Consider the following 15,272-nt stretch of genomic DNA (forward strand, 5'->3'; position numbering starts at 1 on the left):
CTAAATAAATATGTTACGCTAATAAAAGAAGCGTAGACAAAACTGATCTTTTAAATTTTTAAACGCATGTATTGCCGTGTAAGACATTGAAACAGCGTGTCCTCAGCAAGACAGACGTGATGGGAACTTCATCGGAATGCCGCTTGAGGATCAAGGACGATGCAGCGTGAGCGTCCTCGCACGTAGGACGTGCACGCGCGAGCGTATGCAGGGGAAGTCTCTTATTTTTATATATCCTTTCTCCCCTTTTTGCGAAAACGCGTAGTCTTTATTTTCCGACCACAATACTTCGCTTATCTTATACAAAGGGATTACATATACAAAACACACGAGGTTCCCGCGCGATTCTTTTGTCACAAGCTCAGCGTATACTTCTTCCCTTCCCCTCCTTCCTCTCGTTCTTCTCTTTTCCGCGTATCTACAATATCGTCATCGCCACCCGCGGTCCCATCCGGAGCGACTCTCTCCTTCTCGCGATTGCGCACTTCCAAGAAGCTCCTCTCCGGTGCGACAAACCACGGCCCTCCTCTACGTCGTCGGCAAGATCCGAAAGTACCACGTGACACGTAAGCATCCCGAGCGTAATCTGCGGAAACTCAAACGATCGGCCGATCTCCCCCCGATCGGTCGTCCTCGAGAGCTCGCGATTTCAAGGTCGCGACCGAGATCGATCTCGTCCTTGCTTCTCTTTCGGTCCGTAGCATGCTCCCCGAGCACTGACGGATACAGTGCTTCCGGTACAGGAAATGTCGATTCGTGATCGGGATGCTGCGTCCTCGGCACGACAGTTGCGACGACGTCACCACGACGATACCGATCGGGATGACGATCGAGTAGTCATAGAGTTTCAGCACGAGAAGTCGCCCGTCCCGATCGTGCAAAACTCGCTGACAATTCGCCCAACTCTTCCCGCCGAGCCACCGTCAGAAAAGCAGCAAGAGGCCTTTGGATAATGTCGTCGACGCGATGCGCATCTTATCCTAGAGTATCTGGAAGAGTTTCTTTAATTCTACCATGAGTTGCCAGTCGGTCTTCAATAGGTCGTCCCTGAAGTAATCCTTGCAGGCGTCTATGCTCTGTCTGCTTATCTGTAACATTCCGAGGGATGGCAGTCGCGCGATTATTGTTATCGTATAATAGGAGTATAATAGAACATAGTATAATAGAAGTTGCGACGTGGGTAGACGAGTTTCCGTTCCACGAGTGAAATACTGAAACCGATCCGCCATTTGCGAAAAATCAAGAGAAATGTAAATTGAGACGGGGGAAGAAATCTGCAGTAGAGAACATTTTTAATTTTTGTCAACATTAATTTTTGGCGGACAGGAAGGTTCGGCTGTGCGATATCCAACTATTTCAGAGGCGTCAGCGTCATTCGCGCCACGGGACGTGTTAAAAGTGAAATCTCAATAAAGTAACGAGTTCGTAACGTGGCAGCTGCGGCGTTTTTAGAGGCGCGCGTTTTTACACACGCCAGTAGTACCGTGGCTAATTTTCACGTGGCGCTTTTCGCAAATAGAAGACGAGCAATGTCAACGCGCACACGCATACGCACACACTACGCGCGCGCGCGCGTGTAGGTATAGGTCCATTCGGAAACGTAACACTTCACAACTGTTTCCGCCCCCACTCCCGGCCGGAAGTCCCGTTTCATTCATGGATCGGTCACAATGGTGGTTTTACGTGGCTATTGAGGACGCCTGCCTCCCGCCACGCCCCTTCTCCTTCCCCCCTACCCCTCCGCTGCTTCCCTCATTCTCTCTTTCTTACCCCACCGCTTTTCCCGCCGCCTATCCTCTCTCTCTCTCTCTCTCTCGCGCCTTCTGGCCCCGTCGTTCTCCGCCTTCCCTCCCCGCACCCTCCTACGTCCGTATTACCGCCCGTAAAGTACGCGGAACGTTGAATATACAACAGTTCGCGGTAATCATAAAAAATTTCAACCACCGACGGCGCAAAGCGCAGAACTAATTTGAAAGTTTAAGTTTTTCGCGCGAAGCTCACGATCGCGATCACGCATCGCGGATGTTATTATGCAATTTCGGTGCGCCGTGACGAACGGCGGCCCGATAAGATCGCCGGCGCTGCGATCGATCGGCGTGGTTTCCCTCACGATACCGTCCTCCCTTTGAAGGCGGTCGCCCTTTCGCTAGTGACGAATTTCAAGGCAACTCGCGCGCTCGATCGATGCCGTTTAAAAAAACCCGCGCGATCCACTCCGTGATCCACTTTCCTCGGCCGCTCGTCCCGCCGCGCCGTATTCAGGAACGAACTATTCCCGCGCACGGATAAATAAACGCATCACCGGAAAACGCGGCGAGGAAAGCACGGCGAGAAATATTGTTCCATGTGCCTGCGCGATATAAGTAAAGCAAATGTTCTCCTTCGAGACTGGCAGCACGAGCGTTTGTCTGCCACTGATGCCAACCATGCATCCTACATCTCGCACCTTTTGCAGTTTTAGAATTATCGTATATAGACGGACAATAACTAGAAATTCTTGTCTATAAAAGCACAAAGTTTGTCATATTCGAACGGAAAATGCTGCACGATATAATTATTTCCCATTTTTTAAATTAGAAATTTTCTTAATAAAGAGAGAGAGAGAGAGAATATGCGTTTATTCGATTTCATTCCTGATTCTGCGTTTTTATTTTCGTGTTTTTCCGAAACATGCTCGCCGGACAGACAAAAGCAAAAGCGTCCGCTTTATTTTGCCCGTACGAGTCAATGTGTCGACAGAACGGTGGCTTCGGGAGAATCATCGTGGGAACGAGATACTTCCGGAACTGATTCCACGAACCAAACGGTAACGACGACTTCCGCTTGCCTACCAAAGCACAGGAAGGCACTTGAAGCACGACGATAGAAAAGGCTCGCGGAAAGGGGAAGAGTAGTGAGGAAGGATAGAAGGAGCGAGCCCGGGGGGGGAGGAAGGAAGGGGAGAATGAAGATGAGACGTCGGTTGTGCGCTGAAGAAAAGGCCGGTACCGTTTCTCACGGGGAAAGAAACCTATGAAACCTCCGTCTCAATTAACGATCGCAACAGTCTTTACGCATTTCCTCAGGAACAATCGCGTCAGCGGTGGAACAATGGAAACTTCTTGCCTTTCCGTACATTAAAGAGAAATTGAAAATACTAGTAGCGCCATTTGTTCAGAGGAGAATCGACATACCGCTTCAATTTGTCCAGAAGGAACGGAAAAGCTGCTTTGTTAGATGGGATCTAGAAGAAATGCATCGCGTTGATCGCATTCGCCATTTGGGACCAACCGAAAGTACAATTAGTTTCATTTGTCATTTCTAAAGACCAAAAATACAATTGTCAGATGAGAATCCGAATTTAAATAATTAGAACGGATGAGATAAGATCGTAATAAATAATGTGGCGCATGCGGCAGTGCCATTGACTCAACTAATTATTTCATTCATCCATTTCGATCGTCCTGATGTTAACATCACGGTGATGAGATCTGAATGACTAAACGAGGAACGGCAGCGTGGCTTACGTAATAATAAACCGCCATTGGATGTACGTGTGTATGTGTGTTATGTACGTGCGAGTGTGTGTACGCGTGATAATCGTCGAAGCAAAGAACCGCTTGCATGCGCGTGCGTTAGAACGAAATGTTTTTTAAGCGAACGCTGAACACCGAGTGTTCGTCGATTTGTAGTCAATATCCTGGCCTGCAGGAAGAAGACGAAAAAGGAAGAAGAATAGAAAGTAAACGGAGAAGGAGAAGAAGGGAGACGGAGGGGAAAAAGGTAGCGAGCTTCTACGAAGGCCGGAAGCCGGCGGCGGACGGGCGATCGCCGCCGGATGTTCATCTTCCTTTTTCGATCTAGGTCTCGCATACTAAGTCGAATTTGCGTCAAGGCGAAAACATTCGTTTCACGGTTTCGCGCGGTCTGGCACGGCTCAAGTAACACACAATTTCGTATGTAAATCAACAAACATCAACAAAATCAAAATTAAAGCTCGATTTATCAAGATAAAACTACAAAACGCTTGAGTGCAATATATTTAATGATCGCATTCAATATAATTGCAAGTCGGTCACCGGTGACCGTCATGGCGGTAAATGCGTTTATTATTATACAATGCAATTTTTTTCTATTACGTAGCAAGAAAATAGATCTGCAAAAATCAGCCTATCCGTGTTCATTCTTTTACGGCAGTCGAATTTAGAAGTTGAGTAAGCTTGTCGTTACATTGTGGTCGCAATTAATTTAATCTGTCTTTGTATTTTTATAAAGAAACAATGATTCAATGATAGGCTGCTATTTACCTTACTGACGAGAAAGTCTTTCGCTTCGAAGTGACGACCGAACATCTTGGGCGCTTCTCCCGGTACAGGCTCGATTTTGATGCAGACTTCCTGACCTTTTCTGGCAGACTCCACGGATTTGTGGTTGTATTCTATGCTGGTTACCATGCCCAAGTCAACGAACTGAAACAATAGATCCGCAACATATCAATTCAAACTGGAGCGTAATGGTACATTGTGTATTTTGCGGTATAAATATGGCTTGCAGGATAATTCTATCGAACGATAGCGATAATTATCCGTTGTGCATTATGTACGTTTAACGTAGCAAGACTTGATTCACCTAGGACTTCCTCAAAAGAATCACTTTGTCCCGCAGCACATACTTTTCATGAGCTGCGAAGACGTTTCCAACATCAATTATCTTTAATATATTTTAATGCAGATTATGTGTGCGTCTCTAATGCAAACATCGCGAAGCGTACGCGTCTCGACGATCCAAATCGAAGAGATCGCGGAGATACCGCAACTCCCGACCCATCCAGAGTCGCAGCGCGATGCTATGCCATTCACGTGTGCGTGAGCCTATGCGCTTGACTTAGCTCGTAGCGAGCTAGTAGCTGAACATGATTTTAACGGCGGGTTAACGCGCGCGATCTACCAAAACAGGCCCTTCCGCGGGCGAAGCCTGGAAGCATGGTGGCCGCGACTTTCCGTGGGTCTCTTTTTATTTATTTGTTTTCCCTTCTTTTCCCTTTTCGCCATCGATCGCAGGGTCGCGTGGGTATAACTCCGCCTAGGCGCACCTTTACGGCACGGCCGGAAGTCGGGACAGTCTGAGCGAGTACCTGAACGCGCCGTCGAGCCGAGAGAAAGAGAGAGAGAGAGAGTCGGGAGAGGCCTGCCTCGCAACCGAGTCCCGGAGACGTGGGTACGCATTTTCGTCGAGTGAATACCGGCGAGAATCGGTGAACCAAGTAGGTAGGTAGGCAGATACCCGCATACGTAGGCCGACGTGGTAGGCCGGCCGGACAAATCCACCGGGTGTTCGCAAATGTCCCGACCTTCCGACTTGCGACGCTGCCGACAAGTTTCGCGACCGCGCCGGGGACTTTCCGCTCGGTGGCGTTCGTCCCGATAATCTCGCATCGACGTGGTAATACGCGAAGTGCTCTAAGAAAATATCCCAGGGTGAGTCGACCGTGTCTGGCATCTCCATGTCTCTCGCTCTTCCTTTCCCTCCGTCGTTCTCTCCGGAAATGATGACATTAAGTTAACGAGGGTCCATCGTTACCTTAATCTCGATCACCTCGCCGATCGCGTTAATTATGCATATCGCGATCGCATATAATCACAGGCGAATTGCGGCGATCCTACCTCGCGTTTACGTCGAGATCCCCCGGTAGAGATCATCTTTCGTTAAAAAAAAGAAGAAAAAGGAAAAAAAAAACGAGAGAAAGGGAGAAGAACGCGCTTCCCGGGGGGAAGTTTCGATCGTCAGCGCCGATTCGCAGCTGGAATCCAGCCAGGATGAAAGATTTTCGTCGGGCGCCGTTAGACGTCGACCACGTCGGGGTCGCGGCTTTGCCGAATCTCGGGACACGCTGTATAACGGTGTATATAGGCGAAAAAGCACGGGCACGTTGCCCCGGACTCGCCGCGACACACCTGCGGCTGCGGGAGCGCGCGAAGTGGGCGACAAACCCGGACGCGGTCGGTCGCGTCCAGGATTTGCAAGCGCGACCGGCCACCACTTGAAAAAGATTCGCGGCTTTCGCAACGGCGCTGGTCTTTCGGTGGTGTCGTACGTGCGCGATCGAGTTGCACGATTAAGACGCCCGCAAACGTTTACCGCCGTACTCCGAAGCCGACGGCGCAATGTGGTGGCAATATGGCGACCAATATGCCCGATTTCCGCCTCAGCTCAGCTCTTTTTCTCTCCCTTCGTGTTCAAGATGTAATAAATCCGTACTCTTGAAAGAAGAAACGGAAAAGTATCGACTGCAAGAAGCACATGGACCACGCTCATTGGTCGATACGTGCAATGGTACGAAATGATTCTGAGAAAACGCATTTGCAGATTATGAGCGAGAAAAAGGAATCGCAGTGAACGTCGCGGCGTGAAAGAGAGTTCACGTCGATTTATCTAGCGCGTCGAATCGCGAGAGATAAGAACCTCGCCTCGCTATCTCCCTCGATATGCTGCTCCAATATTTATTCCACGTCCAAACTGCATTAATTATGTATATACTTAAGGCATTGCGACAGTGAGAGAGAAACCTACTTCGCGGAGCGGCTTGGATGGTTCGTGGCGCGTTAACGAGCGTGATAGAGATCAATAGAATGCGATAGAATAATATAAACAGGTTTACAAGATTATAAAAAAATATTGTACATAATTACAAAGTTTACAAAAAACTGTCGATTAAAACTGCGCGCAGAATACCGCGGATTGATCGCGCTTCCTTCAAATTATTGGGTTGTTCGGAAAGTTATTTCGTTTTTTCAAGGAAAAATGAAAGGCGGTTTTTTCATATTTAGAAAAAATTTTATTCAGTGATGTATTGGCCATTTTGTTCCACTACCTTTCGCCATCTTTCTGGCAACTTTAAGATTCCACGCTCATAGAAGTCCTTCTCCTTATTGACAAAAAATTGAACCAAGTGATTTTTGACGCCTTCATTTGAATCGAAGTTTACATTGTTCAAAGAATTTTGTAGAGACCGGAACAAATGGTAATCGGATGGTGCCAGATCAGGAGAGTATGGTGGGTGTGGTAGCACATCCCATCCAAGCTGTAAAAGCTTCTGGCGAGTGACCAAACTTGTGTGTGGTCTGGCATTGTCGTGATGGAATACGACACCTTTCCTATTCGCCAATTCTGGTCGCTTCTGCTTGATGGCAGCATCCAATTCATCCAGCTGACGACAATACACTTTCGAATCAATCGTCTGGTTGCTTGGTAGTAGCTCGAAAAATACGATTCCCTTCCAATCCCACCATACAGAAAGCATGATCTTCTTTTGATGAATATCTGCCTTGGATGTCGATTGAGCGGGTTCATCTTGCCTGGACCATGATCGTTTTCGCTTAACATTGTTGTAAACAATCCATTTTTCATCTCCAGTTATGATTCGCTTCAAAAATGGTTCATTTTCTCCACGTTTCAACAATGAATCGCAGATGGTAATGCGTCGAATCAAGTCAATTTCCTTTAAATTGTGTGGAACCCAAATATCGAGCTTTGAAACGAATCCAAGGCGTTTCAAATAATCGTAAACGGTCGAATTCGATAAATTTAACTTTTCAGCAATTTCGCGTGTTGTTATGCGACGGTTTGCATCCACCAGAGCCTTTATTTTCTCGTCATTAGCTTTAATTGGCCGACCTGAACGTGGTGCATCTTTCAAATCGAAATTTCCAGTGCGAAATTTCGAAAACCAATTCTGATACTGACGTTCACTCAATACATCTTCTCCATACACGGTACACAATTTTTTTCTCGCTTGCACTGCATTTTTACCCTTTCAGTAGTAAAAAAGCAAAATATTACGAAAATGCTCACTTTGATTTTCCATGTTTGATGTGATGCCAAAAAACAATTACTTGACAGATCGCAACACAATAAGATACTAAATGACGTCTGAAATGTCAGTTGTCAAAATATAAAACGAATTTGCCGCTTAGAGTAAGGTTAAGTGTCGAGGAACGCGACTAACGACATCGCTTTGTGAAAAACGAAATTACTTTCCGAACAACCCAATAGTATTATTAATGCGAATTGTGATCAAGCATGAAAGAAAAATGTTCGTTTACACGGAGCATTGCGTACGTTGGAGTCGATCAGTCGAGACGCGAAAAAAAGGGAAAAAGATACGATCGTCCGTTTCTGCCGTGCGTGTCGTGCGTGTTCTCCGACACACTCACGACGCTCTTCTGGCCGGCGTACTCTTTTTACGGCGTGCCCCGTCGTCAGATTCTCGACACTCCGCCGCGACCGAAAGGAGAATTACCATATAGGTGCACGTGTGCAGGCGGGCAAACGAACCTTGTTCGTCCTCCGTCTCGACCTTCTCCGCCCTTTCTTCCAGCCTATCGCGCGCGCCTTCAATCCTCTCTCGGCTCTGCTCTCTTAACCGCTCGAGGTTTTAAGATAAAGCCCGGACCGTCGAAGGGAACCGCTAATTTCGTACGTTCGTCTTCTCGTTATCCTTCTTTTTTCCTCTCGCTTCTTTTGCTCCTTTCTTTTTTTGTGTCTCTCTCTCTCTCTCAAATGTACAATGTTACATGACGTGTTTTACGACAGTGACGTTCCTCTCTCGTTCCTGCCGCTAGGAGTTTCGGAAGTGTCTCGGGGGTCGAGCCCTCGACGGTAATTTTTGTGGGGATGACAGATAACGCGCGTTAATCTCAAATGGATACGAGGAATTCTCAATATGTGGCTGAGAGGACGTTCACGTTCACAAAAGGAACGAGAAGGGGGAACGATTTTAAACGACGGTGACTGGACTCGGAAGTGACGATTACTCTTTTTAACTCGAGTATCCACAAAATTACTCTTCGACGGGCGCGTTAGAGAGGACGATCATCGCGCGGTACCGGGAGCTAAACGGAGGACGAGGAGGAGGGTCAACGGTTTAAAAATCTGGTCGCCGCGTCGAGTATAATCCGAGCGTCGCCTTCTGAAATTACGGAAGCCATTATGAGCGTTATCGCCGCGCACTTTACCTTTTACGACTAACATTTCAATAGGACGGAGCGGGAGGAGAAGGAGAGAGGCGACGGGTTTCGCTATCTCTCGCTCTTACGCGACCCGGGGGCCCGGGTACGCGCGTGGGCCTCGGGAGGACGTATACACCGTCCACTTTAGATTTATCTCGCGTTCTAAGTGTCCGAGAGACGCGGGAATCTCTCTCTCTCTTTCCCTCCCTCGTCGCCGACGTTGCGCGCCACGTGGGCGGAGAGACCCGCGGGGGCGGCTGATGCGAGGAGGACCAAACGGAAAAGCGTGCACATGCCTTATCCGCCGCTCTTCCGATGCTAAACCATCTAATCGTACGCGCGGACACCCACTTGCGCCCCGCGGTTCCTTCGATAAAGTTCTCGCCCTCGTTCTCGCCGCTACGTTCGGACACGCGGAACAACGTTAAAAAGAGAAAATTGTGTACGGACTTATTTCTGCGTTATTTTAACATTTATCTCTATGTGCTTTGAAAGTTTTCTTTTCATTGCTCATTATTATATCATTCATATTTGCCGTTGCGCCTGTAATCCAATATGGCCGCAGCGGTGGAGGGGTCAACGACCTTCATCGCACAAAACTCCGCGCGAGCTGGTATAACGGGAAGATTTTTCGCGGCCTTTACTTAATTCGGACTGCGGGACGAAAGCACAAAATCGACACAAAATCGAGAAGTTTCTTGCAACGAGAAAACAACAAGGGAAAAAGCCTTCCTATATAGGATTGCTTCTCGCCTCGACCTTGGTATTAACGATAAGCGTGCGCGCCGCTCGAACGCCAAGCTTTTTTCGGCGCGAAATGAGAAATCCGCGAGATGCGAGCGGTGCAATCGCGTCGCTTTCTAGCCATTTCCGCGAAAATCGCGCTGAAACTGCACCTGCCGCGCGCCGTTCCGAGATCCGCGCGTGGCGCGCGCGGATGTCGATACGGGCGGGCATGATTGGAGGTTAGGTTGTCCTCGACGGGACTGGAGCCTCTGCTGAGACAGCGGAATTACTTATTCCGCGTGCGCGGGATTTACGTGCAGCTTTCGCGGCTGTGCGGGCGGGTTCATAACGGTATACGTGGGTTACGAGATGCACGTGGCGGGAGGGAACATTGGCACACATATGGAACGCCGAACGTTCTTCTGCGTCCGCGGGGCACTCCGCGTGTCGGAATCGCTTTCGCGAGTCGCATCGCGGCCGCTGCAGCCTGACTGTAACGAGCGCGCGCAGCGGTGCAAGATTCACGTAAAAGAGCAGTCACGACTTTCGGAAAATCAGACGAGCGTTTGATCTCGAAATATTGGGTTGGCCAAAAAGTAATTGCGTTTTTTTACAATAGATGGACATACATGTCTTGAAATGTAACTAACTTCATTCTAAACCGCAAATTCATTATGTAGGTTAACGACTCACAGTTCAAGCTTGTTTTAGAAAAAGAAAGTACGCGATTTCGTTAACAATTGTTTCTTTGCCGTCGATTTCAAAATGGAAAATCAAAAAGAACATTTTCCTCATATTTTGTTTTATTACTTCCGAAAAGGGAAAAACGCTGTGCAAGCTCATCAAAAGTTATGTCATGTATATGGCGAAGATGCTTTAAAACTGCGGCAGTGTCAAAATTGGTTTACTAAATTTCGATCTGCAGATTTTAATGTGAAAGATGCACCACGCTCAGGAAGGCCAATCGAAATTGATGATGACAAAATAAAGGCACTGATCGATTCCAATCGGCGTTTAACGACCCGAAAGATTGCTGAGAATCTTAACATATCGAAATCGAGTGTTGAAAACCATTTAAAACGACTTGGATACATTAGTAAGCTCGATATTTCGGTACCACATGAGCTCAAAGAAATCCATCTCACTAAGCGCATTGACATCTGCGATTCTCTTTTGAAACGTGAGGAAAATGATCGATTTTTGAAACGCATGATAACAGGCGACGAAAAATGGATCGTCTACAACAACGTCAAACGAAAAAGATGGTGGAGCAAGCGTGATGAACCTGCTGAAAGCACTTGAAAAGCAGATATTCACCAAAGAAAGATTATGCTGTCAGTCTGGTGGGACTTTAAAGGTATTGTGTATTTTGAGCTGCTTGCGAGAAATCAAACCATTAATTCAGACGTATACTGTCGCCAACTGGATAAATTAAATGATGCCATCAAACAGAAACGTCGAGAATTGGTGAATCGCAAAGGTGTTGTATTTCACCATGATAACGCTAGACCACGTACAAGTTTGGTCACTCGTGAAAAATTGTTGCAGCTTGGATGGGATGTGTTACCATGATGTTACCACATCCACCATATTCGCCAGACCTGGCACCATCAGATTACCATTTGTTTCGTTCTTTGCAAAACGCCTTGAATGGTAAAACCTTTACTGCTGATGAGGATATCAAATCGTTCTTAGAATTGTTTTTTGCTGAAAAAGATAAGAACTTTTTTGAGCGCGGAATCATGAAGTTGCCTGAAAAATGGCAAAAGATAATCAAACAAAATGGACAATATATTGTTTAATAAAGTTTTTGTTTCCCATGAAAAATTCGCCTTTTATTTATATAAAAAAAAACGCAATTACTTTTTGGCCAACCCAATAAAATTTAGACCGAGACTAAATTTATGACTATTGTATAGTGTAAATAAAACGAAATAGGTTTTTGATACAACGCTGATGCAATGATATCCAATGGAAATATAAAGAATTTACAATTTTGGCGCGTTTTTTCAATTTAAATCGCGCGCCTCTCACGGCTTGACGACGCGTGTTTCTTTGCCGTTTATCATGAATGATCGATACAATTAATGAAGGATGAACGCGGGGGAACACCAATGTGAGAGGCGACTCCCCGTGCTCTCGCAGCGTCTCTGCATATGAAAATTATTTTCTCCCCCGGGTGTAATATTTACACTCGCGCTGCCTGAGACGCATGTGTACGCGGCCGTATTTATCGCGGGTGCATGGCGAGGACGGACGGAACGAGGGAGGAGTCGTTCTTGGCATACTAGATAGCAGACGCGGCGTGGCGCGTCTCGGCGTGAGCGAGCGAGCGAGCAAGCGCGAGACGGGAACCGGAAGTCTATTTTCGTGGCCCGCACCAATTTAGAAAGGCTTTATAGTTCGTGCGACGAGAGCTAGCGGTCCTAACAGCCTGACGGCGCGCCTGACGTCGTCGGCGCTTCTGGACGTCCGCGCGCGCGTTAATCGAGATTTCGCGCCGTGTCCGCTCGCGTCATTCGCGAATACTACGTGCACGTACGCCGCGTGAAATCTCGCGTCGGAAACCGACGATCGAGTCACGATCATCAAGAGAGCGACGCGTCTACTTCAATCAAGAGCACAGAGAGATAGTGAATAAAATATATTTAATTTTCCCTGAAATATATAATGTGTATATTTCCGATGGAATTTAAAACTGAAATATATATATATAACTTCATTTTTTAGGTGTCCCCAAAGAAAAAAATCAAGAGGCGTAAGATCTGGTGATCGAGCCGGCCAAGAAATTCTTCCACCACGTCCAATCCAGCGATCAGGAAATGATTCGTTGAGTACGTTCCGTGCAAATGAAGTTTATCGCGATATTCCGACAACACCTGAAGATATGCGAGAAAGAATTCAGCGTGCGTGCACCGCAATTACTCCGGAATCTCTCAAAAACGTAAAACAATCGTTTTATTCATCGAATTCGAAAGTGTATGGAAGTAAACGGTGATCATTTCGAACATCTGTAAAAAAGGTATATCTTTGTAGTTATACATACAATAAATAGAGTTTCTTTTCCTAAACGTGATTTTTGTGGTTCAAAGTCATTTGAAGGTCAACATATTCTGTATGGTTGAATTTGTTTTTTTACAAGCTACATCATTTCGTTAAGGAAAATATACCATCTCGTTTAAAAAAATGTTCATGACCTTGATATCTTGTGAAAGGTCACATTAAAAAAAATAATTTTCTTACCAGAGTACTAGTCTCTTTGAATCGAACAATTTTCGTCCTTTGACTTTTTTCATATCATCAAAGGAAGCAGAGATATTCTAAGTGCTACAGTTAGAGGAAACACCCTGTATGTAAAATATGTTTCCAGGTGGAATTTAAAACTGGTTGAGTGTCTTGCTGTATCTTAAAACCGCTCGCGTGCCGTTTAACGTTATACAGACGCGAGAGCGTTTTCTCCACGTGTGTTCGGAGCCGCTCGCTCCTTCCTGCCGCGACGTTTTTTTATCGTTGTTGGCAGTATTAATCGCAAGCTCGGGTAAAACGATCCCGTCGACATTGGAAACCTCGTATCCGGCCGGGCACGTTTCCCCCTTCCTCCCCTCCGTTTCTGCTTCCGTTCTACAACTAGCCGCACTCTGCTCTTCCTTCCTCGCCTCCTCTCCTCCCCCCCTGTTTACAGTGACAACTAGGCCATGTCAAATTTATACGTTGACGAAACAGCGGTAAAGAGGAACTTTTTCATAATATATCTTTATGTTTCGTATTATATATTGCATATTTTTGTGTGATTAACTCGTAGAGTATAATAATCGTAATATAATTTTGTCAAAATTGTATCAAGATATCATTTTTTGTTTATTTTTTCTCCTAAAATTGATCTTCCAGTAGCCTCCTACTTATAATCCCTAAATATTCAAAAATTATAAGCATCTCGAGATTTTTGTTGAAAAAGGCTACCAAAAACGCCATTAAAAAATATATTCTGTCATGAAAGACAGAACAAAATTTATTCCACACATTTCGACGAGATAAAGCGCAACGTGTCTGATAGTAGCCCCTCTGGTAGGATTCCTCCGGCGAAAACTTGGGCGAAACGCGACGTTTAGAGAGAGGAACGGATAGGGGACGATATTTAGAGCGGGACAGTCGGGGCAGGGAGGAAGAGCGATATTTAGAAGAGGGCAGAGGGACGCCGTACGGGCTGGCGGTGCACGATAGTGCATAAACGCATTCAGCGCTTACTCACCGACCACATCCCGTCTTTCGGTCTTCCGGCCCGTCAGTAGCTTTCGTGGAAACGCCTCTGGCTTCCTTCCGGCCGTTTATCACTCGCTAGACAGCCGACCGGCCGGACGAGCGTACCCTCTGCCGACGTTTCGAATGCGGATACGGGTATGTTCGTCCTTTCACAAGGATGCACCCTCGGTTCATAGCGGCAGTGTGGCGTACAATACAAATAAAACGCGTGGCGTACGTGCCGCGTTACACGAACCGCGTTTATATGCGCATATTATGGTAATGGAATATTCATAAATTTTAACTCTTATATCTTTATTTATGTATAAAGGAATAAAATATATATAAAATAAGTAATATATATATATACAGGGTGGCCCATTTTAATTTATACAGTCGATTTTTTAAAAAACTAAAAGAGATACGAAAAAATGTTTCAGACAGACATGTCACGATTTCGAGGGGGACATAAGATGATACCATTGGTTTGACCTTGAATAGTCGTTTGAAGGTCACGCGAAGATCACCTTCAATTTCTTAAATTGAAACCCCAACTTTTTATTGCAGATTCTTATTCTCCATCGAAAAGTAAGTAACTTTTGTCTGAAACATTTTTCCGAAAAATGTCATCTTATGTCCTTAAAATGATCTTCAAGATGAGTTTGAGGACATTTTAAGGACATAAGATGACATTTTTCGGAAAAATGTTTCAGACAAAAGTTACTTACTTTTCGATAGAGAATAAGAATCTGCAATAAAAAGTTGGGGTTTCAATTTAAGAAATTGAAGGTGATCTTCGCGTGACCTTCAAACGACTATTCAAGGTCAAACCAATGGTATCATCTTATGTCCCCCTCGAAATCGTGACATGTCTGTCTGAAACATTTTTTCGTATCTCTTTTAGTTTTTTAAAAAATCGACTGTATAAATTAAAATGGGCCACCCTGTATATATATAAAATAATAGAAAGATATATATGTAGAGGAGAATCCCCTATTATGAGATATGCTCCTAATATGAGATAATGGGGTTTCTGCTAAACTAGTGAGCACCATCTGTTAGTTCCACCATGAACTTATTACTCTTGGTGTAAAATGTATTTAGTGAAAAATTCATTGTTCGTTATTGCGTTTAGCTTTTGCAAGAAACGGCTTGTGAAATTGTGAACATGTCAAAGGAACTTGAGGTAAGTCTTTAAACCTTGTTTATTATATAATAAAGAAATGGTTGGCAATAAATTCAGTATGCAATGATAGAGTAGAATCGTAGTAACAGGAAAATACGCAATTTGTTGAATTGCTTAATTGTAGAGATTAGATT

At 45.6% G+C, this 15,272-nt stretch overlaps 1 protein-coding gene across 1 annotated transcript in view; it reads right to left on the reverse strand.

Annotated features, from left to right (window-relative positions):
* Positions 1–241: 241 nt before the first annotated feature.
* Positions 242–15,272, reverse strand: part of LOC105283971 (eukaryotic translation initiation factor 5B) — a 40,301-nt gene continuing 25,270 nt past the window's right edge. Inside the window, exons 15-16 of the mRNA XM_011347135.3 lie at positions 4,287–4,448; positions 242–1,088 (exon numbers count right to left, since the gene is read on the reverse strand). Of these exons, the coding sequence (XP_011345437.1) occupies positions 981–1,088; positions 4,287–4,448 (270 nt within the window). The 3' untranslated portion in view covers positions 242–980. The remainder of the gene's footprint in view (positions 1,089–4,286; positions 4,449–15,272) is intronic.

This window comes from Ooceraea biroi, chromosome 1 (genome assembly GCF_003672135.1).
Source record: "Ooceraea biroi isolate clonal line C1 chromosome 1, Obir_v5.4, whole genome shotgun sequence".
Taxonomy (NCBI): Eukaryota; Metazoa; Arthropoda; class Insecta; order Hymenoptera; family Formicidae; genus Ooceraea; species Ooceraea biroi.